Source organism: Lonchura striata, chromosome 1A, assembly GCF_050655825.1.
Source record: "Lonchura striata isolate lonStrDom1 chromosome 1A, ASM5065582v1, whole genome shotgun sequence".
Taxonomy (NCBI): domain Eukaryota; kingdom Metazoa; phylum Chordata; class Aves; order Passeriformes; family Estrildidae; genus Lonchura; species Lonchura striata.
This window is the reverse complement of record NC_140741.1, coordinates 69,479,585-69,505,527: the sequence shown is the minus strand read 5'-3', so window position 1 is coordinate 69,505,527 and position 25,943 is coordinate 69,479,585. Positions and strand designations below refer to the sequence as shown.

General features: G+C 42.1%; 1 protein-coding gene across 4 annotated transcripts in view; it reads right to left on the bottom strand.

The window, feature by feature from the left end:
* Positions 1 to 25,608, bottom strand: part of FRMD4A (FERM domain containing 4A) — a 356,355-nt gene extending 330,747 nt beyond the window's left edge. For 2 of the 4 annotated variants that reach the window (XM_021531005.3, XM_085568672.1), the window contains exons 1-2: positions 25,315 to 25,431; positions 24,905 to 25,039 (exon numbers count right to left, since the gene is read on the bottom strand). In XM_021531005.3, coding sequence (XP_021386680.1) covers positions 24,905 to 24,949 — 45 coding nt within the window. In that variant the 5' untranslated portion in view covers positions 24,950 to 25,039; positions 25,315 to 25,431. Of the gene's footprint in view, positions 1 to 24,904; positions 25,040 to 25,137; positions 25,216 to 25,314; positions 25,432 to 25,520 lie in introns of those variants that run through there. The other 2 variants (XM_077783672.2, XM_021531007.4) reach the window with 2 other exon arrangements.
* Between the last annotated feature and the right edge of the window lie 335 nt (positions 25,609 to 25,943).

Sequence of the window (25,943 nt, the reverse complement as noted above, 5' to 3'; positions counted from 1 at the left end):
GTCCCACAAATTCCAGATGTTTGGTGTCAGTCTGAGCATTAATAAAAATGTCGAAGGTGCCAGTCTGAGGTAGCCAGCTGGGCTCACAGTGTAGCTGGCAAGAATCAGGTGTCCCCATTGGGAAGTTTGTCCCATTTTTAGACAAATGTCTAAAATAGTGAATCAGCCTCCCTCCCACAGGCAGAGTCTTCCACCAAACTGAAGTTTTAACTACAGAGAGCCTGACACTGGAAGAGAGGAATCTCACCCCTCACAAATTGCTTGCCCAAGGTCACATAAGCAGCTCATTGCAAAGACCCAAAATTCAAGTTTAGCTCAGGCATTTGTTCCTCACTGTTCCCTGGCAACGAGATAGGACACAGAGCTTGCATTTCCCCCTGCAGCCTGTGCATGCACAGCTACAGAGACCCACACAGCCTGTGACAAGCCTTGCAGTGCACAGACAAGCCAGAGAAAGATAAGGGCAGGTCACAGAACATATCTATAATTGCTTCAAGGGAAAAATAAAAAAAGGAAAAAAAAGAAAAAAAGTTGGTTCATCTAAATCTTTCACAGCTGTCAGTACAGCAGCTAGATTTTATTTTAGGTCCATCCTGCCAACAAGTAACATTTTGATTTCTGTGAGCAGAATGAAGATAATTAAGCTTCCAAAAAGCCAGGATTTGGTAAAAATAGCCATGGCTTTACTTAGCACCATACAGTATTTTAAAAAAAAATTATTCAGCTTCCATCTTCCAGCCAAAGGGCACTTTTTTCTATTTTTTCTACCTGATAGGCTTTTCTCTATTTTGAGATCACTAGAGAAAAGCAAAGAACAGGGAGCTAAGGGTTGTCCAACATCTTTCAAGATGTACTGAGGAAATAAGAGTTACTGTCTCTCTCCATGCAAGCACCAGAATATACTGCACTGCCCATGTCTCTTGGACAGTTTGACACACTCTAGTTCCACTGAACCAATTCTGATTTACACCAGCACTAAAAAGGGAGGGGGAGAGGGAAGTCAGACATTATAAATCTTTCCCTGAATGACATTTTGAAGGGCTCGTACATCACTTTGAAACTAAGGTCTAGAATCATAATACAGATGACCTGAAGAATGGCTTATATGCCCCAAAGCCTCTTCTCCTTCCTTCAGATATCATTTGCTATAGTAGAAGACATTAACTCTTCTTGCAAAGCTGGTATCAATGGACTCACAAAGGCATTTAGAAGCCAAAGAGCCATTGCCTGCAAGGCTAACACCTCCAGGATATTTACTTAACACAGCCAACTAATGTCAAAGGGACAATATTTCCATGAGTTACACAGTGATTTAACAGCCTGTTTTTCTTTGAGCTACAAGGGAATAAAGTTTCTAAATCATTTGTGAAAGCATCAGCCTTTTAAGTTTATTATTTATACTGCATAAAAGAAGCAAGTTGGCAGTCCATGATCTGGCCCTGCAAAGACACAGCTGTGAGCATGAGGAGTGATGTTCATTGTCACCCACCCTGCAGCTCTGCCAGGGCCCCTGAGCAAGGGACAAGACAAAGCTGTGTTTTACTCAGTGCAGGACATCCCCAGTTCCCATTGTGTGGGAGGCAGAGTAATAAAACAGGTGTAATTCCAGCTCACCCTAGCACATGCTTTTTCATACTATATCAGGTTTTTTGCCCATTTACCACACACACCTTCCCTGCAGCTGACTGCTCATACTGAGCAGAAAGTGAAGGCAACACCTCAGCTAAGTGGATTCTCCAGATCTCCATTTCCCAGCTTGAGACACTTGAGTGAGTCTCACTGGGCTGCAGTAAAGATATAGAGCACCCCACTCACAGTCACACTCAGCAGCACTGTTAGACCTCAGGTTTGAATATGCTTTGGGGCAGAATTCAAAGCCTTTTTTAGGCTGAGCCTTTGGCATCCAGACAGATCATATGGATACAACTATGGAAAACCAGAAATATGCAGAACCTCTTTCAACAGAACACGATATAAAGCAGTGCAGTAATAATGTCCTATTTTAATGAGTTAATGGTGGAGAAAGAGCTTCCAGTCTGGTAATCTTATCAATGACAGGATCTATGTCACCTAGGATTACAATCCACAGCACAGAGCTGAGCACCTAAGCAAATTGTCTGAGATTCCCATCATGGCCTTTGAAGTCTAATCAACAGAGTTTAGGGTGCAACCCATCTGGTCAAGCCTTGGCTGCACTGATGAGAATCTGCATTTGAATAGCTCTATTTCCATAATAAAGGGATTCTAGGCTTAGATTTATATTCTATCAGCACTACAGTATTTCAGACAATTCCCAACCAAGTGCTCCACACAGCCAAAGATTGATGTATTACTTTGTAAAGAAAAGAATTAGACTTATCCAGCTTGAGTAGCTCAGTATACTATCAAGGTGAGGAAGATGTTAAGTCCTCAACCACAGCAGACCTCAACTACATAAGCACAAATGGCTTAAACTCCAGGAAAATCCACCAGCTCATAAATACCACACCATGACCACCAGACAGCACAGCAATATATTCCCACACAAGCACTGAAACTTGTGGGGTTGAAATGAGGCTGGAAGTATCCATTATCCCTGACTCAGACAGGAGGCTGACACACTATACCTGACCAGATGTCATATGCACACTCAGGGGTTTTATCAAGTGATGGTGATAAAACCACTGATTTGCTGGTGACAACTTTATTGGTCCTTTAAATTGCATTAGCCATTACCCTACTGAAATATAAAAGCTAATAGTTTCAGCTCCAACACAACACAGCATGATACAGTAATTCAGAGACTGAAAGCATAACTAATTATAGACTGAATTTTGCAGCAGATACATTGGCTTGAGACAGTGTTTCAAGGCAGGTGTGGGCAGTTACAAAATACTTCCAGAACCCTGAACAAAGACTTTTGCAGAGGATTATAAAACTAAGTCTTTGAAGAGCAGAAGTAGCATGTTAGCTGTGTCCTGTCCTCAAACCATATTACTACCTTGTCACTTACTTAGCAATGGATTAAAGTGCTTTGTCCTGGAATCCTATTAGTGGCTCACACCAAAGCAACACAATTTCTGTGTCTTGGAGGTGCAGTGGTACAGCTCTGTCCTACTTGCAGCATTGGCAGACGTAGCAGGAAAAATGGTTCAAAAACTACAGTGAAGTTAGACCAGCTCAGCACAATTTTTAAATCACATGGCATGCCATACTAATAACCTCTGTTTTCAAAGCTAATAAACACACACACATCAGAAAGTGTCAATAGTGCCAGGAGAGAGCAGTGAAGGTAACTTGTATGTGTTCACCAAGGCTGGGTTTTGTCTTTGTATACAAGCTCCATCCATTTTCCCCAGAGAAACGTTAGCATTCAGCTGCCCTCTCTAGTTGGGGACTAAGCCTTACAAACATCACTTCATCCACTGCTTTTTCTCTTGGGTGTAAATTGCTTCCTTTCCTCCCATATTCCATAATTTCCTACTCCACTCACTCCTACATAAAGTAGAATGAGAAAACACTGGAAAAGTTGTCTTTAATCCCTAAGTCTAATCTGTGGCAGACCTTCCCTTTGTGGTTGCACAGAACCAGGGTACAATCTTGTCCTGACTTATTACAAGGATTTAGAAATGTGCATCAATACTGAACTGTCAGAATGGTTCTGGTGTCTTGCTGGCCCTAAGGAGGCAGACTTAAGGCTCAGCCTAGACTGCAAGGCAAGGCTGGAACAGAAATGCACCTATAGAACCATCAATGCCCAAGCAAAGGTGAATTAGAGCTGGCTAACTCACACCTTGTAAGATGCCCTCAAAGCTTGTGGGTTTATGGTTAAGAGCAAGTTTAAGGTTCCTCAACTTCCCTTTGACCAGACAATAACTGTCTGAACACAGCCCATGTGCCCACACACAAGGATGTGGATCCATTTGAGCAGCCCTTTAAAACTTCACAGCTGCTCCCCCAGAGATGCAGAGGTGGCCTCCTGGTCCTGGGTCACAACCACCTGGCAAAAGTGAAGGAGACCTTGGATATCTTGAGGCATCTCAAATGGATCTGGATGGATCCACTCTGACCATGTTGCTGACTTACTCACTGCACATCAGCCATACCATCAGCGGGGTCCAGTTCTGCCTACAGAAGTCACCTCCTGCTTGGAGCATCTCTCAGCTCCACTGTCTAAATCCCCACTGCTGGTGGTAACATAAAGCTGTGCTGCACATCCAAGTATCCTAATGGAGAGTCTGGAACTGTGAGCTGCCTCTCAAAAGACACAGATCCCAGACTCAGTAACTTAAAGGGATCTCTGACAATTGATCTTTCCATTTTCTTTAAATTTTTGTATTCTGTGGGAGCAGATATACTTTGAGGTTGGCCTAACTTGCAGTCACTTTTTTCCCCCAATTGTTTACACTCTCTTTAAATAACATTAAATCTAATGCAAACCAGAGGTGTGTTCAGATGGTCTGAGATGTTTTTGCTTACAGAACAATGTGTTTTGCTTACACATTGCAGCTGCTGCACAGCAAGTGCCTCTGCAGTGGGCTGGCAGCTCACCTGACCATGGACATTGAGAGTCATGGGCACATCCACCTACAAATCCAAATCAGGCCCTTTGTCCAAGGATGCCTCAAGAGAAATGAACAGAAGGCTGAGGTCATTCATATCTCAGCATGTCAATTCCTCCAAAACAGGGTAAACTTTTTCCTCTACTAAAGAAAAGAAAAACAGCACTTTTCCTATGGCAAAGAGGTGCATCTTTCTGGCTGTCACTAGAACATGCATCTTACTGAGGTTTCCTATGAATCCTAACTCCTTTGAGAGTTTCTATATAAAAATCCTGCTTAAAATCACTGAAGAAATGTTATTCTGCATTCCTTGTTTTCACTGCTGGTATTATTTCTCTGATTCATATTTGCCAAGATAGATTAAAAAAAAAGCCCCCAAGATTCATGTCAATTCTCATGGTGTTTTCTATCTGCAGACAGTCTGATTACTATTTAATTTTAGCCAGAAAATAGTTTATACAGTACCTTTTTCAGTATCATTGTGTAAGAGTCAAAGCAGACAATCTTTTGTAACTTGGCTGTCTGCCATGACAACTTTCCCAATCCAGTTTCCATTTATTAATATTTATTGTTACAGATTTTTAGCCTTTTCACAGCAAAATATGTGTTACAAAGAGATTGAAAGTGTCACAGGAGACAAAGGCAACATTATGAAGTGCAAAACATTTCTAAATTTCCAAGCAGAACTCTGTATCATACATAGCACAAAACTGATGTAGTTGCATTTCTCAAGTAATAGCATCAGTACTTAAAGTCCCAAATGTCATCTTTTTATTTTAGCTGTAGAATATTGTTGCAGAGGTTCTAAAGAAGACTATCTGGGGATAAACTTTTCCTTTGTTTGTCTGATAATATAAACTTCAAATAGGCTGGACCTAGTTGAATCATCAAGATCTGTTGATCAGTCTTGTTGAGCTTCTTCTCTGCTTTTTAAAATTCACATTATTTATCCCAATGAAATTTCTTCTTTTTCTAATTATTCATTGAGCCATCATCTTTTTATGCAAGAACGCACACACCAGACTAGCCAGGTTCCATCAGAGACTTGATGAAATCTGAGGACACATTTTGGATAGATGACATCTTTATGACCAGTAAATAATGGAGTTACCAATCAGACACTCAATTGCCTAAATTATTCATAAGGACAAACTGCATTGCTGTACTGATGCTGAGCCTCATACTCCTGGAGAAAAAATGCTAAAAATGAGACAGTGCTGCAAGTGCAGTTTGTGCTTCTGTAGGATCATACCTCTACAAAAACCTGTCAGAAAGACATCAGGAACTGAACCTCGACATTGCCAATGTTGGATCCATCTCTTGGATTTAACCCAGTTCCCTACATTCCCTTTATGGTGAATGAAAGGGAAGTGGATACTTCACTACATCTGTGCAGTTTCAGTTACTTTCTCCAAAACCATTCAGTGCCCTAAACATAGCAATTTTCCTTTTATGGCTTTCATTGGAAAGCAGATGACCAGACCAGATTAATTCAACCCTGTGAACAACCTCCCTACACAGAATCAAGTGATGTTTCATTGTCTGAAAAAGCAATTGCAGGGAAAAAATATATTTTGTTTTTTTTCCCCTTGTAACAGCTTTTGAGGACCTTTTCCTACATCAGGGGCTTGGCATCTTTCTTTCATGCTCATATGGTGTCTGGTTGCAAGGATGGGTAGCAAAGGTAATTCACACCATAAGTTCATAGGTGGAAAACTTGCTCCAGAAATGAGTGTTTTAGAGGTGGGCAATAGCTGTGCTGATCTTGTAACATGAATAAATAATAAAAATCTCTGACAACCGTGCAGTAAAATTCAGGACAAGTGTTCATGACTAAATGTGCATGTTTATTGTTTACTCTAAGTTATAATTCTGTTTAAAAATTAAAGTCCATCTCATTAGCTGGTAAATCACATTTCATTTCCACCTAATTTATGAGTCCTGAGGTGTTTGGACAGGGCTTAACGTGACCAAAAAAGTGCAGTATGCAACATCCTTTCATTTGCTTTTGGTATGGTACATGAAATAGTCTCTTTATTTTAGAAAGCCTTTTCTTCATGAATCAACATCATTAGCAATCAAAGAAACAGCTATGAGCATTAAATGCAAATGTTTGAACTTCTATAATTTGCATATCATTAATAAGCAGGCTGGCAGAGTATGGTCATAAAGTTGACTTTGAAAGTTCCCACAGCTGTAATAGACTGAGTCATGGTAGCAACAGTGAGAGCCTCAATTCCAGCTAATTAATGGTTTTAGGGAGCCAGGAGTCCCATCTCCCATGGTGAGTTGCAGCCTGGGGCTCACTCATCGTGGAATGAACCTCTGCTCACACAAGTCTTCCTGGGTAAGGAGGCAGAGTTTGAAACCAGTCCAGTAAGATCTCCCTTTTTTGTGCCTTTATGTTCATCTTCGTTCATAGGTCAGTCACCTTTATTTCTCCTCTCTCTCATAATTGAATTAGTGGTCTGCCAAAACAGCTGGCACACTGGAGATGGCAAAGTGATCCTGCAGAAAGGACATTGAGACCTTTTACAAAATCATGAATATTCTGAGAAGTGAAGGAGACTGCCCAAGGGCATGAAGAAAATACATACCAGTACTTGAAAACAGGTTCTCAGAATTCAAGTCTAGTATCCAGGAGCTTAAAAAACAAGGAGTAAGACTGGGGAGCTGTCATTGAATTATTGGTATATTGCCTTGGGGAAGCCAAAGTAAAATACCTCAAAGAATACAGAGACAGAAGCAAAAAAAAAAAAAAATCAAGCATCAGATCAAATAAGGCTGGTTACCTTGGCTAGTCAGGTTTTCTATGTCTAAACTTCATGGTCTGGATGGTTATTTCCACCATCTCAGTGAGTTGCAATAATCAGCAGCCTGATACAAACCAAACTGAAAACTGGGAAAAGTAACTGATCTCTTTGATTAAAAATAATCATTAATGCAGTGGTGAAAGACTTCAGCAGGTGGGAAGGGCTGATGACCCAGAGAGCAGAGAGGAGAAGGCCAAGGAGAGAAATGCAGAGCAGCCTCTCCCTGCTCTCCCAGCAGGTGCAACGGGGACACGGCTGCAGCTCACAGGCAAGCACAATAACTCTCCCAAATATTGCAATCTATAGCTCACTGACCCCAAATGATTGCTGCACTCCTCTCATGCATTCAGTAATTTTCTGTCCTGATTCAGCGGGATTCAACTGGGCAACCTGAAAGAAACTAAACTCTTTAGCCCTGCTGGAAAAAATGAACAAAAAGGTGTAATCACAGCCCCCTGCATCCCCTCTGTAATTTTTAATATCATGTTGGAGAATTTAATTTAAAACCTCCTTCAGATCTAGATACAAGGGTACCCATATCACTGGTGCATTGTGAAATGGCCTCATCCAAACAAACCTGCAGACTTGTGTCCGAGCTCAGAAAGGTGCTGAGGGACAGGCTGAGCCCTTGGGACACTCTGGTACTCCCACAATTTGCAGAAGCCCTAAAATCTCTGCTGCAGTCAAGAAATTATTAGGACATTAAAACGAAGACTTTTCTTCAAAGACAGTTAACCCACAAAAGAGCCATGAGTCACAAGAATATGCACAGGCAAAATTTTGCTGTTTTAAAGCAAAATTGTCTCTTATTCCATGACTACATGTCTTTGTGAGAAGTTCCTCTCCAGGTCTCTTGTAGACTCCAAAATGTAAGACTTGATTTGATTCATTTCAATCAATAAATTGATCTTAATTGATGGGTTTTCTCACTTTTAACCTTCCAGGTCTCTCCCCAGTCCCACTGGGAGGAAGTGAGTGAGTGCCTGTGTGGGGTTGAGTTGTTGGCTGGGGTTAAACCATGACAGTTCTCTAGGCTTGCTGGTCTTCCCATCTGTTCCAGCATGATCCCACAGGTACCATTCAGCTGGCAGGCTACAACCACCACCATCCTCAAGCCAGCCCCTCAGCCTAGCCCAAGGCCAGAAAGCAACAGTGAACAGATTTTCAATTGTTCAAATATTCACTGCATGAAGCAAAGTTTTATATAAATATTTCATACAGACAATTTTCAAGTATGTTGTTACTCTTTACTGAATCTGCTCTATCCACAAGGTTTCCCCTGTGCTGGCCACTAGAAATTATGAAAATAATACTGGGCTCTTCCCAACACAAGGCTGATGGTTTATTTACAGTTTAATATTATCTCCTGTCTTTACTGCAGGCAACAGTATTCTCTGTTGTTGAGACTGCAAACTAGATGAGTTTTAACTCTGTTCAGCTACACAAACACACACACATGTTCCTCCAGCAGTCAGCAACAAAAGCAAAACAGGATCAACTTCTATAAGCATCAAACATAGCCTGCATACCCAAGGTACATAAAAATGTTTGGCACAGTTCAAAAATTTATAGCAACCATTCTAGTGCAAGATGCATCACAGCAAAATCTTGATTTGACTAAGTGTTTGATATTCTTATGCAGCCATTACTGCTAACAGGATTCATAAGTCACATTCCTTTAACATATGCAACTTTAAAGGGGACCATTCACTTCGTATTTAAATCTTCCCATAAATTTCCCCAGAGGAAAACCTGCAGTGGAGCAGTCATCCTTACCAGCCAAGGGAGACAAAGGTCCAATTTACAGTGATCTAAAAGATTTGGAATCAAGGATGGAAAGGAAATAATCATTTTTTACTACGTTTGCAAAATTTCCTCTTAGAACAAAATTCCTGCCTCAAACAAGAGTCCGGATGCCACAGGTGTGCAAACACAGCAGCAGGAGGGTAATACAGAGGTGCATAATTGTGGGTGAGAGAATAAGGTTCAGATTATCCCAGCTGATTATTGGGATGTGGAAGGGAGAAAGCAGTGAATTCCTAGTAGGAGGAGTAAATTCACCTACCACTGTCAGTGATGCCTCATCCTCTGCTAAAAATTTAGATATACCTTCAAAATATGATATTTCTGGGTTTTTCTGATAGTTGCATAGATAGTGGAATGGGGAATGATAACCTTCAAATCCAACCTTAACTGTTGGATTTGAAGCAGCTGAGGTTACTGTTCTTCAGCTGACACCCAGGAGTTAAATTTCATCTGCTGCAAAGCAAAGGAAAATCAATTCACACAGACTGTCAAAGAAGAGCATTGAGAGCAGAAGAGGAGCATCCACACAGCCAGAGACTGCATCTCAGCTGGGATGAAAGTAACACCTACCTGGCCTGATCCCTTGGATGGCAAAGATCATCCCACAGAATCCCATTCCAATTCCCTGAAAGCTTAATTTTCAGCTACACTTATCTTGACTACTGTCCTGTGAAGGATTTTCTCTCCTACAACTAGAAGAGATTATTTTTAAGAAAGACAGGGACCAGCTAGGACAAGTGAGCCATCGATTTCTACTTCTCACCAAAGCCCTTCAAACTCCTAAGGGAAAACCCTGATGGGAAACCTTCCACAAAAATGGGGAACAGAATATTAATGTGTAGAAGTGAAAATAAAATCGGTTTCAGATGTGGCCTGTGTCTTGAGACATGTTGCATGAGGTTTTAGATGAGAATATTGACAAAACCCAACATAACCCAAAGAGGGATTTAAAGATCTAATAGTACCTCTCTTGTACTCACCAATTTAGAACTCAATACAGCTTGTACTTGATGCTTAACAGCAGGACACCTTCAGATAATTTGATTCTGGCAATAAGACAGCCCTTTTTCTAATCACTGCAGACTCCCCCACCAGATGTTGTACTCCGGGAGCCCTCGCTGTGGTTTCTCACGGTGAGGTGCCTTTGTACACGCTGCAGCTCATATCTGCCCTGCACAGCTCCACGTGGCTAAAATTAAGACACTTTATGTGAAGCTTTGAACACTTCTCTGAGGGGAAGCTGCCTTCTTATTTAGACTGACAGGACCAGAATTGAATTGAACTGTAGCAGGAGAGGTTCGGAGGAGAGAAAATTTGTTTCTTCCCACAAGGAGGTCCTTCCAGCCCACTGCCTGGGGGAACAAGGCATTAGTTCCCTAGGGTGGCTCACATATTTTTGGAGGTCCAATGGGAATCACAAGCTGCAGCTGGTTAGCACACAAAATAAACTCAGCAGTGCTGCAGAGGGCCAAAAAAAAAAAACTTTAAAGGCTTCTGATGATTGTGTGTTGTCACTTGCATGCGATACAGAGGAATGAGGTGTCACCAGAGCTGCTGATGGGCAGCTGCCCTTGGGTCAGCTGGTAGGGTGCCATTAACCTGCCAAACATCCCTACAGACACTGCTTTGTGTGAGATTTTGTCCCCAAAGACAGAAATCACCATCACTGGCTCTCCTAAGGCTGTAGGGATGTGAACTCCCAGGAGGGCCCCATACTGAGTGTCCCAGAGCACATCCCACTCTCCTGCCAGGACCCCAAGGAAAGGAAGCATCCAAAAGGCAAATCTCTCTGCTTTTCCTAAGCCACCTGGTTTGGGAAGCACCCGGCTGGGTCACTGGAATCCTGTCTACACCCCTGCTTCGAGGATGAGTTCTCCATTTTTCCTACCACCTGTTCTATACAAACACAAATGTGCTGCAGGAGCTGCAACCAGCAGCCCCTGAATTCCCACTCCTCCCAAACGGGTACTGCAGCTCTCTGTTCCACTGCTATAGTCTCTTAGTCCTTCATGTTACTGAAAAGAAAGAAATTCTGTACCTTCAAATGATTTTTAGGAATGGCAAACCTGGTAAGTAACCAGTGAAGGTTAATTTTGACCTTTTGATCTGAATAAAAGCTTATTTTTTTCTTTGGAATTTTGTTTGGAAGCATGTGGATCAAACAGTGATAGAATACTCATTTTGTTGACACTTTGTGTTAACAGGACAGGAGCACTTCATCCAGACAGTGACTGATATGCAAAACCAATTTCTTTATGGCTGATTTATTTATATGCAGTAGAGTGCAATTAAGAGAATAAGCCACACTTCATCCAAGAGGGTAGCAGGAAGATAGTGGTATTGCTGAGTTAGCACAGGGATGTGCTCAGCCTACTGTTCACAAGATCTGGGACACCAGTTTCATGCTTCCTCTCTATCTCTGCAAGTTTCAGCTCTGTTTTATCACGGTCCAGTCCATTCTGCTTCTTCTCTACCACAATGTATCCTAATTTCTTGTGTGCTTAACCCAAACATGGCCCTACATGTGCTGTGAGCCTGCACCCTCCCCTTCAGGAGTGACCTTCTCAGTAGGTATAAACCAAACCTGAAGATGAATCTTTATCTAATAAACATAGCCAAAATCTTGTTACATGAATGAGAGAAAGATACTGGAAATAAAATTTTAAAATAAAGTCCTCAAGAGCACAAGAGCAAGTCTGAAACATCTACATGTCTTATCATCTCTTCATGATGAAGAGCACAGTTAGACCTCAACAAGAAGAAACATGGGTAAAATTACCCATACATTGTGCTGTAGCTGGATTTCTGTTTGTATTTATCCCAGAGAACCCATCAAGGCTGTGGCTAAATGACTTGTGGAGAAAAGCAGTTCAAATGTTCAACAGCATTAACACGGTCAGATTCTCCTGCATTGTCTCTCTGGTTCTCTTTAACTTGGTGGATTCCTGCAGACAGCAACAGAGATGTGAAAGAAAACTTGAACAGAACCAGACTGATCTGCAGTGCACTGCACCTCATTTGTTTGGATTTGACTCCACCTCCCCTCCCCAAACCATCTTCTGCAGCCCCTGTGCTTTGTTGCTATAGGACACGAAAAGCACAACACGAGCTACCACGATGGTGAGGCAAAAAGAAGGACGTTTATTATTCTGACTCCAATTTTTATACTTTTCCAAAGGTGACAGTGGATTGGAGAGTGAATGGGCCACCTCTCCAAAGACATTGGACAAATTACCAGTACATCAACTTCCTTCACCCCCATGAAGAAATAAACAATATGTTGTTTATAGAAAATGTGTGGGAAAGTTTTCTAACAGAATGTAAGCTCAGAAGGCTTTAGAAAATCTTAAGAATCAGGGTGACAGTGTTTCCCTTCTGCTGCACCCTCAGCCCCTCACTGGGTTCCTTGCTCAGGCTGCCTCAGGAGTGACATGCTGTAGCCATCAGCCTGATGTCCTTTATCTACATCTGCCTTGCTACCACTAGAGACACTGAAGTAGGAAAGCAAATGTTCAGCCTTGGGAAAACACCAGGGATCCTTCTGGATTACTCAGAGTAATCAGCCAACAATTGTAAGTAATCCTCACAAAAAGGGAACAAGCTGCACCAAAATGGGCCTTGGTTTCTCTGGGTGCCCAGAGAGCTGACTCTTCCTGGGAGCCACAGCATGGGCTTTTCTTAAGCATGGGCTTAAGAAAAGATCACTCAAAATGTCACTTGCAGCAAAGCCAGATCCAGGTTCTATATCACCAATTTTTCTTTCCTTTGAAGCCAAATGCAAAGCCCTTTGTGGCTTGTGTGACTTTGTGGGCCCCAAGTTGGGCAACGCCCTGGGGGTTCCCCTGGCAGGGGAGACCCTCCTGGAGCAGATCTGTGTCAGGAATAAGAGATGTGTTGGACTTTTTTGATCTTCAGCTTCTGTTTATTGTTATCTTATCAAAACTTCAGCACACTGTCTGTGCCCAGACCTTGCATGCGTGAAAACAGCACAAAATGGCCAACAACCTCGTGCTGCAAGATCTTTTTAAGTCTAATCAAAAACTAAACTACCCAATTAAGAAGTGACACCTAAATTATTTTACTTTCTAACCCAATAACTGATCCCTAAAGACCCGCAATGCAGATTTTTTTACCCAATTACAAGATACCACTTAAACCCAAGAAGAAAGAGGAAGAAGAGAGAAAAAAGGAATTCGAGACAACACCCTGTACCCTCCATCTTGAACCCATCTATAACATACTAAAAATCCTAAAACCTAAATTTCTCACCCATGTGACATACTACACTAGTATCTACAATCTCTACAATCTATTTCACACTTCTGTGGTTTCTAGTTTACCTTGAGGCTTTGGGAGTTTTCTCCATGAATGAGGGTCGAAGTCAGTGTTTTCCTGGGAGTCAGAGCACCCCAGGGCAGACAGGGGGACATTCCCCCTGCCCTGGGTTCCCACAGGCAATCATTGCCACTTCATAGTGAGTTTAAGTAATGTGCTTAAAAGCCACTGCTGTCAAAAAGAAGGGCAGCAATATAAAATAGAGCCACTAACCTCCTGCCACTGAGGTGACTGGTCACATTTTTCTTTTATTTCAGTGTGAACAGATTCAGGTCTAGAGTATTCTCAGAATAAGAACCTTAGAAACCAGTCATAGAGTAAAATTAACACCTGCTGATTGATCAAGATTTTAGTGATTGAATTTTGAACTGAAAAGACAGTGCGTATTAAAAGAAATAAAGAAGAAGAAGAAATAAAAAGTAGCATATTTCTGTTTTTCCATCTGCTCAGAATTCACTGCTGTGGTTTCTATCTCTGTTTTTTATTAAGTAGTCTTTGCCCTATAGAAAATAGTTCTTTTGATGTTACAGTTGACCTTTTGGTTTTACTCTACATAAAATTTTTCCCCTGAAGAAGGTTTCTATCTCTGCAAAAAAAGGAGGGAAAAATAAAACAACTCGCTCTATTTTTTTTTTTTATTCCTAGCTACAGCTTGCATTTGAATCAGTGTACAAAGGTAACCAGATTTTGCATCAGCATTTTACATTTTCCCAACAAGCTCTACTATATTAAAACATGATCCTATGGGAATAATCCACTCCTTTTGAAAACTTGCTTTTTACTTACTCACTAGATTTCTGTAAGATTTTAGCGTAACTATCTGCAAATTATCTTTTAATGAATCCATCTCATGAGTATTGAGGATGGTAGTGATATTTCTGTCAGGAACACGTGAGGAGGAAAATTCTCACATGGGTATTCAGGATCATACTGTATAAACAATTACAGCATTCAATGTCTGCAGAAAATCAAGAGGCAAATCAGCAGTGAATATCAATTATACATCTGCTGCATCACAGAGGCAGATGGCACTTTAATTGTACATCCGAAACATTATGGACAATTTTCCCCAACCCAACCTCATTGAAATAGTGGCTTTAGCACCTAAAAATATCAAGAGAGGGTATGTATGCAATGACTCATCTAAGAACTCATTTCAGTTTGAAGATAAATATTCCACCAGTAAACCAATAACAATCTTCAAGATGCATAGCTCATATGCAGCAAACAGGCTGTCTTGATCTAGGTAAAAACTTTTATTGATGAAAAGCAATGGGGCGACTGAACAGCTCACACCACTCAGCTCAGAGTGTGAAATTGTCAAGGAGTTTGAAGATCAATGAGACAAATTCTTTTGATTGCATCTGTAGAAATTGGAAATGTCATAGAGATAAGTAGAATAATATGGATTTACACTCTATTCCCAGCATGATCCTAAGAGAAGAAAGCTCAAATCCTTCTCCCTCAGACACGAATGGTTTTGTGCAATGAGGGAAGTTTTATGGAACTTAAACAGACTCAACTACAGCTACTGACCATGGAAAATCAACTGACACCAGCCTGCATATGAAAGAATGACACTGACTACCCAGAGACTGTTGTGCTAATGCCCAAATACCAAACCTGTTGTGAATGCTTACTTAATTAAAGAATATTAAAAATTAAAACTGACTCTTGTAAGAGATTACTATATTATTCAATTTGCAAAAGCTTTGGCAATTAAGCCATCCCTGCTTTATTATAGTTGGTAATGCAGATTTCAAACAGGACTTGTTCCTTACTCCCATCATGTACAAAACTGCTTGGTTTTTCAATTTGTCTACATGGTCATACAGTCTTATGACCACGTATTCAGTAACTCTGCAATCAGTTTACATTTCATCATGCAAGCGGATTGCACTCATTTCCTCCTCTCTCCCCCAAATATATTCATGGTTAGCGACAGCAGACACATTTTATTTGCAATGTGAACACATATGCATTTTCTTGGAAGCAGTTTAGGAAGTTAATCTTAAAACCCAAATTTGGAAGGGGTAATCCCTAAACAGAGACAAATCAAACAGGGACATTCAAAACAGGATCCATGTCCAAGAAACCAGACACCTCTGGACTTTGCAGCTAAGGTTTAATTTCTACTGGTGCATCAAAGCTTTCACAGGGATGATTCTTTATTTAGATCTTCAAATTTAAGTGGAATATCCAAAAATCAGAAATTCCCTAAACTGACCTAAACCCTGCCTGACCAAAGAAGTCTAGTAGCACAGCTTTGATGAAAGAATAGCTAAAACATTCCCACAATACAAAAATATTTGCATTGGAACCAATGTAAGCAGCATGGTTAGTTTATTATTTCTTCCAAGACAGTGAATGATGTTAGATCCAGACGAAGAGAGTTGAAGAGAGGCATTCCACCAGCAGGGGACTCTGAACAAGTGAACCTTTGCTTATATAAGGATGGTGACAAAAGAAGTTTCTGTATTGATCAAGAGGGCAAAATAGGTCTCTTCATATAATTTATTTAACTCCTGACTCCAAAACAAAATTTCAAGGTGGAAGTAAAAAGTGAAACACTGCTAGGAACATAAACAGATTACAAAACTCCTCCATCCTTTTTCTTGTCCCATCTCTGTATCTTCTGCAGTCTGTAATTTTGTCTATTTAGAGCTGAAGTGCTTCCTCACAACGTCATTTGAGCCAGCAGCCTCATAATATTGATTCAAGGACTTTGGTTTCAGCAAATACTCACCCCATTTTAAACACATGATTAGAGAAAACAGCATTCAACATAAAACTGTTTAACTGCTTTTAAGGTAGTAAATAAGTGCTATTGTTACTAATATCTTGTTAAAGCAAAGTACTAAAAAATGTTTCTCATTATTTTTTGGTTCTGTTAGCACTTTGTCTTGAGCAACAATAACAAAAAAAAGGAATTCTTAACTACACCAGGGGAGAAAATAAATTAACCCTTAGAACTCTGTTTTTTTTAACTTCAGTTTTCAGTGACAATATAATTCTGCTGCTCTGGGGATTCTGACCTGCAGAAAAGTTTGAGGGACAGCACAGACACAAATTTCCCTATAGCTCCTTCTTGATCTGAGAGTTGGAAGCCCTTCCAGAGATGATAAGAAAAGCAAAAGAAAGAAGAAAAAGAAAGGCTGTTCCACATGAGAAGGCTTTTGGTCCATCACCGAAACATCAGAAACCCAATCCAAAGCAGAGAGAGCAGGATACAAACAACAGTGGTTCCACATGGTGCAACAACTGCCCCATTTTCCCCACAGCCAGACACCCAGAGTCTGTGCCTTGCTGCTAAAGAATCCAATGCAAGAGATTTATTTTCCATCCCCCTAGGATTGACAGCACAAACCCATGTCAATCTTTTGGGAAGGCCAACATTTCAGGACACATAAAGCTAAATGAACAACCTCTCAAACACTCCAATTAGATGATTTCTATTTTTTTGAAAGTGGGCAAACTCTAATCCTCAGAAAATGAATGTAAATGCAGACTAACTGGGAACAGCTTTTGCACCCAGATCTCTGAAATGAGACCAGAACAGGGAAAACGGGTTCTTGAAAAGCTCATGCCAAGTCTTTTCTATTACAATAGCAGCAATAATGACCTTCACCAGACATTTCCTCGAGTACTAATGACCGAGGGTTAATGGCCCGAAGCGTAGTTTTATGCAGTCAACTATTGCAGCCAGCAATTAATTTCCAGGAAATACAATGTGCTCTGACCACTATAGCTCCATTAGCCTCATATTATTAAAAAATGAAAAACCTGTCAATCTTATTTACTGTGAAGGTGTCCTGGATTTTATTTTTGTATATTAGACTAAGAAGCCCCTTGAACCTATATTAAGCCAAGCATATGTTCTACAATACTCCTCCATTAACTTCACTCAAATTACGGGGAGCCAAAGCCGAGTGTCTCGCAATACAAGATTATCACAGCCTGCCCACAGACAGAAAAATGTTGTGGAGCAAAGATCTGTGTGAATTCTGCTTCTGTGCTAGAAAAGCCTCCCTAAAAATAATATTCATCTCTCTGGTGGTTGTAAATGGATTGAGAGAAGGGAGAACAGTGAGGGGCACACTGCAGAGAACATCCCTTCACTGCCAAGAGGTGGGCAGTGTGTGCTGGAGTAAGGACAGGAAGAAGGCTATCCTGCTTTCAGCAAATTTTGCAGTGCCCCAATATCCCTGCAACAGATTTACAAGGTATTGGGGTAGACTATTTTTGCACCCAGGTTTGTGCTCTCCTAGTTTATCTTCATTCATTACATTTCATTGTTTCAGCAAGGCTTTAGCAAAATGCCTGAAAACCAAGCACTGTGAGCTCAAGTGCCATTGTTCCTGGCCAGCTGTTTGCATTTCAGCACTATCACTGGTTTCTGGGGATCCCAAAAGCTAAGGTCAGGCACTAGAGTTAGCTCTAGGAGTTGTTTGCTTTAATTTGAGAATTACCATCTTCAGACCCACGAAAGATACAAAAAGCTGATCAGATTGTGCCTGTAGATCCATTCCTCTACATTTGTTTCTGACATTCACTGTGCCTTTTGTTTCCATGGAATACAGACACTCTGTGGGTGTCTTGGTGCTGGCAGGCTTCTCCAGGAGCCCTGGTATCTCAATGCCTTCCACCAAGACTTGGTCTCAGGTGTTGCTGCTGGACAAGTGCAAGCTAACAGGGCTCTGAGCAGGACTCCTTCATATGATAAGACCCTTCAAAAAAGCAAGCAGGAACTTTGGTCACATGCTTTGAGAGCTGCAGTTTCAGGCCAGCACAAGAACTCATTTAAACAAGAAAATTAGTATCTCTTGAAATGGATGATGGGTTCATCTCAGTTTGATTCTCAGGGCCATTAAAACCTCTTTGTGAAATGGCTGATTTCACTGCACTTCTGCAAGTTTCTGTGCTTGCTGATAGTTAAAAGCAGAAAGGATTTAGACACGTGGGGGCAAAAAGCATTTGTCTGTCTGGAGGAACAGAGGGAGGTGTTTGCCAGTGATGGCAAAGGCAGAAACACACATTGCCTGGCAGCCTTTGTGGAGGTTTCAGAGAGCTGGGAAGAGTGTGCTGGCTGGTGAAAGCCCAAACCTCCATCCAGTCTCTCTGACTGACCCTCCCAGCCTGTGGTGGCTTTTGTTTTCATCAAGACACAGGACATGAGGCAGCTGTCACTAGTGCTGGCAGGACCTGAGCACAGCAGCTTTAGGTGCCACATCACAAAAATCTGCATTTTCATGGGACGTACTGAGGAAGGATCCACGTGGGACTCCTGTACATCTCCAAGCCCTGATGTAATAACCACATTAGCCTGTCAGCAGGCTGGATCATTGCCATGCTGAGAAATTATGAGTACAGTAATTACAGAAGTATGACATTGGTAACCAGAAGGGGAAGAATGGGAAAAATTGCAATTGCCCAATGTCACAAGTCCTTCTCATATATTAATAACTATTCATAACCTTGCATCTTTATTAGGGCTCTTACAGCATTTTTAACATTTTGTTTTATTTTAGGGATATCAGTCAAGCTTTCCAATGCATTTTATTTTTGAAAAGCCAAAGTGGTATGAGTCTTTCATATATTTTCAAAAGGAGTAGACTTATTTTAGAGATTTTTCAACTCGTTAGCATATTATTTTTCTTCTAATTGTAGAAATGCTCCAATTAAACATAATGATCATTTACTCAAGTGCCCACTAATTCTCTTCTACAAATAGCAATGCTCTATAGCATTGGGAAAAAAAATGAAATCAATGGCCACATCTCTGATGAGATAATTTTATCAGTCATTTAGAATGAACAGCTAAAATACAAAGCCATATACATAAGAAAAAAAAAAAGAGAGAAACCAGTAATCCCTCTTACTCCTTTTTTAAGGCATAGTTATAAATATGAGAATTCAGATGTGCAAACATTATGGTCGGCTTCTTCAATGGCATGCTCAAGCAGAGGGACAGGGAAAAGAAAATTGATGGCATGCACTAGAGCAGAATTGGAGGATAACCATTTTATAGCTGTGCAGCTCAGATGGCTAAAAGGTGACATCCACCACAGGGAAGCCAAGAGTAATCCCAGGGAGTGTTTAATCTCATTTAGCTGAATTAAATCACTGTGTTTGAAGCCTTACTGCAAGTTTACAAAGGCAAATAGTAAAGTTCAGAAATAATTCAGTGCTACGGGGGAAATTATCAATAAGAAATGGCTAAATTCCCAGTCCACGGCAGCAAGCAGCCACACGGCACCAAGCAGGAATTTGCTACTCTCATCCTCCAAAAGAGCAACCAGCACAGCTCAGCTCCTGCTGCTCGTGGAGCCCATTAGCAAATCACTGCCTGGCTGGAGCAAGGACAGAGGCAGGGAGGAAGGGATATTCCTGCCAGCCTGGATCCTCCCCAGCGACCTCCGGCTGCCGCGGCACATTAGCATCTCCTGCCCAGACCTCCTGGCAAGGCTGCGGGTGGAGCCCACACACCTGCACGGTTGGAAATATCCGTGAAAGCAGCATGGACAGGGCTGCACAATCACCTCCCCTTGCTGTGCAATGTCCCCACAGAGCTGATTTTGGGCACGCAGCTGAAGAGGCCCAGCTGCCATTGGCGCAGCGGGATCCGGGGAAGGCGCTCTCTGAACTCAGAGAGTGTGGTCACGCACTGCTGGCACGTCACCCTGCCTCAGCACCAGCTGGCAGCTGCTCTAACCTCCTCACCACGCCACAAAAAGCAGCGAGTGGGTTTTGTTCCCGTGGAAAGAGCGGGCCAAGCATCGACCTCCCAGGGCAGCGGGGCCTGGAGATGAGGTTGCAGCGAGGAGGTTTGAACGTTGAGGGCTTTTGCACACTGTCAACACAGAAATAATTTAATCCCGAGATGGGAGAGGCAGAAAATGACCTCATCCTTCCCCTGTAACCTTGCTGCTCCCAGTGGTTTTAATATGATCCTCCAAGCTGAGCTGTGCTGCTGCAATCTGTCTAGAGGTTTGAGGGGGACAAAACACAGCTTTATGGGGGGAGGGGGCAGTCCTAGGTCTAAATGGGGCTTGGAAGCTCTATAACATTTTAGTTACCAAATTTGTCTTCACAAGGGCAGAATTCAGACATAAAACATAGCAGTTAAACATATGAAATAATTTATGGAATACCTAGAATGTTGTTAAGTCAGAAGCCAACTGGGCAGGGCTTGGCCCTCATAGGGTTTAGTCAGGATACAGTTAAATCTTGGAGTGTGTTTTAAGAGCAATTCTGTAGAGTTCATTGCTACACTCTAGAAAAATTATCAGATCAAGGAGATTCACATTGTTTTGAGGAGTCTAGTGTAGCTTTCCTTGAGGGATGGAAGGATGATTCAGGACAGCCCGCTTAAAAAGGACAGCTGGAATCACATCAGAAATCTGGGATTTGCAGTGGACAATGACTCAAATGCCAATTATTTCTGACACAGTTTAGAAACAAAGCAGTTTTCACATCTTTCTGTTGCAGGGTTCTGCCTCCCAGCAGAACAAGGAAACACCAAGGACAGCAGCCTCAATACTGTGCTGGCCACCCAATTTCTCCCTCTTCACCCTGGGCATTCTGAACACCCCAGACTGAGTTAATGCTCCAAATCCCTGCTGGCCTTTTTCTCCTTAAACTGTAGCAATAACCAAGTCCCACATAATGAAGGTCACTTAGGAAAACTCACATGCACCTCTATTCCAGCCTCAGCTTGGATGTAACTCGGACCCAAAATAATGAAATTCACCACATGAAAGCATCACACAGACTCCTGAAAATAATCATGCTCCTATAAACACAAGCAGTTACCACTAATTTACAAGTGTATTTATTTTCTAATATTATATTATTTCTACAAGGAGAGTATTTCTATATACAGATGAGATAGAGTAAAGTTGGATTATAAATAGGGGAAATACTTCATCTTGATGGAGAGGGTAAGAACAGCTAGCTGAAGCTAGAAGTTGGAGCTTTACTGTGAACAGAGAGCTGTGCTTCTCTTTCCTACCTTTTTAAGATCATTATAGATTAATTGGTAAACATTGAGCTATATATGTTGCTCATTGGAACCTCTGTTGTCTCTTAACACAGATTAATTAGTGTTAGTGTCATGACCTAGAATAGTCTGGAAGCCAAGTCCCTGAGATGCACTTTCACAAGATGCAGTAATGCTGTCTCAGGAGACACCAGGTATCGTAACTTATTGTGCTGTTAAAATATGTGCAGTCAATACGTCTGCAGCTTTAAAATTTTACAATATACTAATAAGATAGACATAAAACCTTATTGGCATCACTCCCATCAGTATTAATGATCCTAACATAGCAGGTGTTATCAGTCCTAACAAGACATGTTATTTGCTCTTTCATGCTTAGATGCTCCCCTCTCTTGACTCACAGAAGCTGAGGAAGCTCTGTTTTAATGATTTGATGATGCTACAGGCAGAGTCACTTTGGGGACAGCTCTGCCCAACTTCCTTCATGCTGAACCAGGCAACATCCCTCATCTCCTGTGATTTCTGGAGCAAGGCAGAGGCAGGAGTCCTGCAGACCAGGCACATTCCAGAGTCATTTGTAGTACAAGATATTTACCAGAGTGGACAAGTTACAGTTATATTTGCAGACTGCAGCTTTTTCCTCCCTTTATTTTAGGAAAATATCTGTTTAAGTCTGAAATTTTACTTTATTGAGCCTTTTCCTTGATCTGGGAGGAAAAAAAAATCACTATAAACAAGGGGGGGAAAACACACCACAGTATTGAACTGGCTAGAGAGCAATATAATTTTTTTTTTTAAATCAATTGAGATTAGTTAATTCTATAGCAAATATTTTTTCTTTCACCAAGGAGAAGTGTGATCTGTCCACCTAAGACTGCAGGTGTAATGAGTTAATGGCTGCACAAGAAATGTCCAACTGGGGCTGCTCTGGGCCATGCCAACACTGTCCTGGGTAGCATTTACTGGAGACAGGTAAGTCATGAGCTGTCAGCACCTGAAGTGCCACCTGGTCCTGTGAGCAGCTCTCTGCTGGGGCATACTGGTGCTATTTATCCATGTCATATGAATGACCCTTCAGTAGGAAAGAAACCCCACACCCCAGAGATGTCCATCTTTCTTCATCGACCAGAAATGATTTTGGGATGAAAAAACTCCTGATTTGGATCACTCACTCAGTGTATAAAATGTCAGGAAAGGCAATTAATGGCTCTGTACCTCAGTTTCTTTATTTGCAGCACAAAGTGCTCTGAGGTACCCCATGGAGAAGGAGTTATTTTCAAACCATGATGCAGCACTGCCAAATGCTGCTGCTGGTTATGTCTCATGAAAAGTGGATGGTTGGATGCACATTCTGCATCCTATTGCAGGGGAAATGCAGTATTGAAATACTTCTTACTGCTAAAAGAATACTCTCTCACTGGAGAATTCTCATTGAAGTATTAAAATCTACTTCTGTGGACTTCCCAAAGACATCTAATCTTTGAATCTCTGGAGGGTGGCAGTTTTAGAAGAGATGTCATTATAGCTGCTAATTGTGGGATGAATTATGCAAGAATTTATTATTGATTCAAGGATAGCCTGCTCAGACATGCAATCAAAGCCAAGGCAGAGCAGAGGGGAAAAGATGAGGTTTCTATAATTACTAACTAAGCTGATTCACAACCCAAGAAAAACCCAAGGCAAAAGAAGTAATTTGCAAAGTGGAGCATTTTCCATAGCAAATCACCTTTTCCACACCCATAACCAACCTCTAGTACCAGAGCAGAGCCCACTGTTGCCTGAATCCATTCTCAACCCAGAAATATATCTCCACACCCCAGTCATCCACAGGGTCAAAAGCAGGACCCCCTTTGACTCTGGACCCCCAACCCAACTCAGCCTATCCACGTGGGTCTGTGCCCAAGGTGAAGAGACCCAAGGAGTCCTGCCAAGTTACAAGCCAGAGCTGTAGAAATGCCCTAAAAATAACAACTGGGGTAAGGCTGTGTACCACAGAGAGCCACATTTTAGAAGGGAAAATTTACTGACAGCTTGGCACTGCACTGAAGTTTGGCAAGGTCTGTTCAAGGAGTTGAGAGATTGAGGAAAGAGGTTTAAATAGAGAATTCAGAGGGTACTGAAACTAAAAGCATACAGAGCCCAAACAATGACACAGGGGTTACGGACACTCATCCATTTATTTTTGAAAGAGAAATTAGAAAGAGGTTGTTTAAAAAGCCAGGAAGGCCAGAGGTAAGCAAGAGGAAGTAAAATGAGCTTGCACAGCAAGTCAGTCACTGATAAATATAAAACAAACCATGTGGAGGTTTAATAGCATGTTTAACATTTTGAGTAATGGACATAAAATTTGCTTTTCTCAACTTGACCTTTGTTAACAACCTTAGGCACTGCAGGGCTCTTATCCTGCAGCGTTCCCTTTACTAAACTCATCATGTCTCTGAGTGCTAGAGACCATTTCCTAATGCAATCAGAAGAGAGATCAGTAGTAATGACAATAATTATATAAATATGTATATAATGCCTATGTATCTATGCATTCTCACGCACATGTGCACACATGCTACTTATAACAACTCTCCAGCAGAAATGTTACAGTGACATTTAGGTAGAAAAACATCCAGCAGAGATCTTATACAAAAACCATCTCTGATGCTGCTGCACAGAAAATGGCAACAGAACTATCAGAGAGAAAAAAAAAAATAAAATCAGTAAAGCTAAGCAACTCTCTGATACCCCACTAAAAGGGCTTATTTTAATTGCAGCAGTGCACTGGCATGTTTCTAGAGTCAGCCACGTGTTCTAAATAATCTTCTTTAAAATATAATAAATATGCAGAACTTTCAGAAGTAGGTCAGTGGCTCAACATGTAGCAAATAGCTCGGATAAATACCAGTCATTACCCTGTGGTCTGCAGTCAGTAGGAGACCTGACACACTCTGCAGCAAGTGGAATGGCGATTCACTGCATTAGAGGAGCATTCCCCAGGTGACACCACAGCTGAGTCTGGGCACAGCTACAGCAGAGAAATCAAACTCTCCCTTATCATCTTTTAAGTTGTCTCACAATCAAGCAAGGGCAAAAGCAGGAGGATGTGAGAATTCAAGACATAGGTTTAATGAACCAAATGAAATCTGCTACTCAGGATAAGCCCCGAACACAAGTGCCAGCTCTGCCGGAAAGGTGACTTCAAAATCCTGCCTTGAGCATTGGTCCAGATGTGCTAAAGCCCATCATGAGAGGAATGTCTCCATGCAAGCCCCCGATGAGCCTTTTGCAAAGTTCCCTGGGACCTGTAAAAGCCAAGCACCGGCTCACACAAAATCCTCCTGTGGATTTGGAGCCCTGAATCCGTGCGGTGCAGCTCCCCTTGCCCACCCCCCTTCCCCAAATGGATTTCAGCAAGCACTTACCATCAGCAAGCTCAGAGCAGATTCGGGAGCACGCTGCACAGCCATCTCCTCTCCTGCTACATACAAATCCTCCCCACGACTTGGTCAGCCCTCGGCCCTCCGTCACAGCAAAGCATCCACAGAGCCGACAGCTAACTGCAGGGAGAGAAACCCCAAATCAGGGTCGGAGAGCATTTGCAAGAGGAGGAGAGGATGGATGAGGGGGTGGGGAGGAGAGGAGGGAAGGAAATAACCTTCACAGCCAGGGAAAGAAGCTTAAGCTAGGCCAAATTTTACACTAGAGAGAAGAGGAAAATGAAACAGAGAGCCGGCTGGAGAAACAAGATATCGGGAACTGCAGGATATTTAAAGCTCAGGCGCACGCCACCACAGAAAGCAGCAGCAACACAGGACATGTATCAAACACCTACATGACAGGTTAGGTCCGAGACATCCTCCCCCTGCCCCAGCTCACGGACTGTAATTAATTGTTCTTAATTGCCATGGTCCTTACTCCACCTAAATAAATCCTAGGTAGCACAGAAGGTAGCACAGAAGTGCCGTGCCCCTGACTCTGCATCTTCCTCCCTGCCCTGGTGATGCTAGCGCAGAAACAACGTCAAACATCGCCACGTACCGCTCCCAACAGGGTCAAACCTCTTCTCTCTTCTCGCCAAGCCCTGCTTCGCCTGCTCGGGCGAGCAGACGCCTGCATAACACAGACATGAGCAATGAGAGCAGCCAGAGCCAGGAAGCACCCGGTGCTCACTTGGGAGTAACAATTACCTTTCTCCTATTCGAGCGAGAGCTGGGTTACTCACTGACCCTTTTCACCTTATACCCCCCACAAAGAAAGTCTCTTCCTCCTCCTCCTCCCCTCCAAATGGACTCAGCTCCCCACGGAGCTAACACACTTCCCAGAAACATGTAATTACACAGGCTGTTGTGTTAGCGCTCTGATCACGCTGCCTGTACCGCATGGAAACGGCAGCCAGGCAGCCCCCCCTTCCCTTGCCTGCCTTCCCATCCCTTCCCTGCTTCCCTTCCCTTGCCTGCCTTC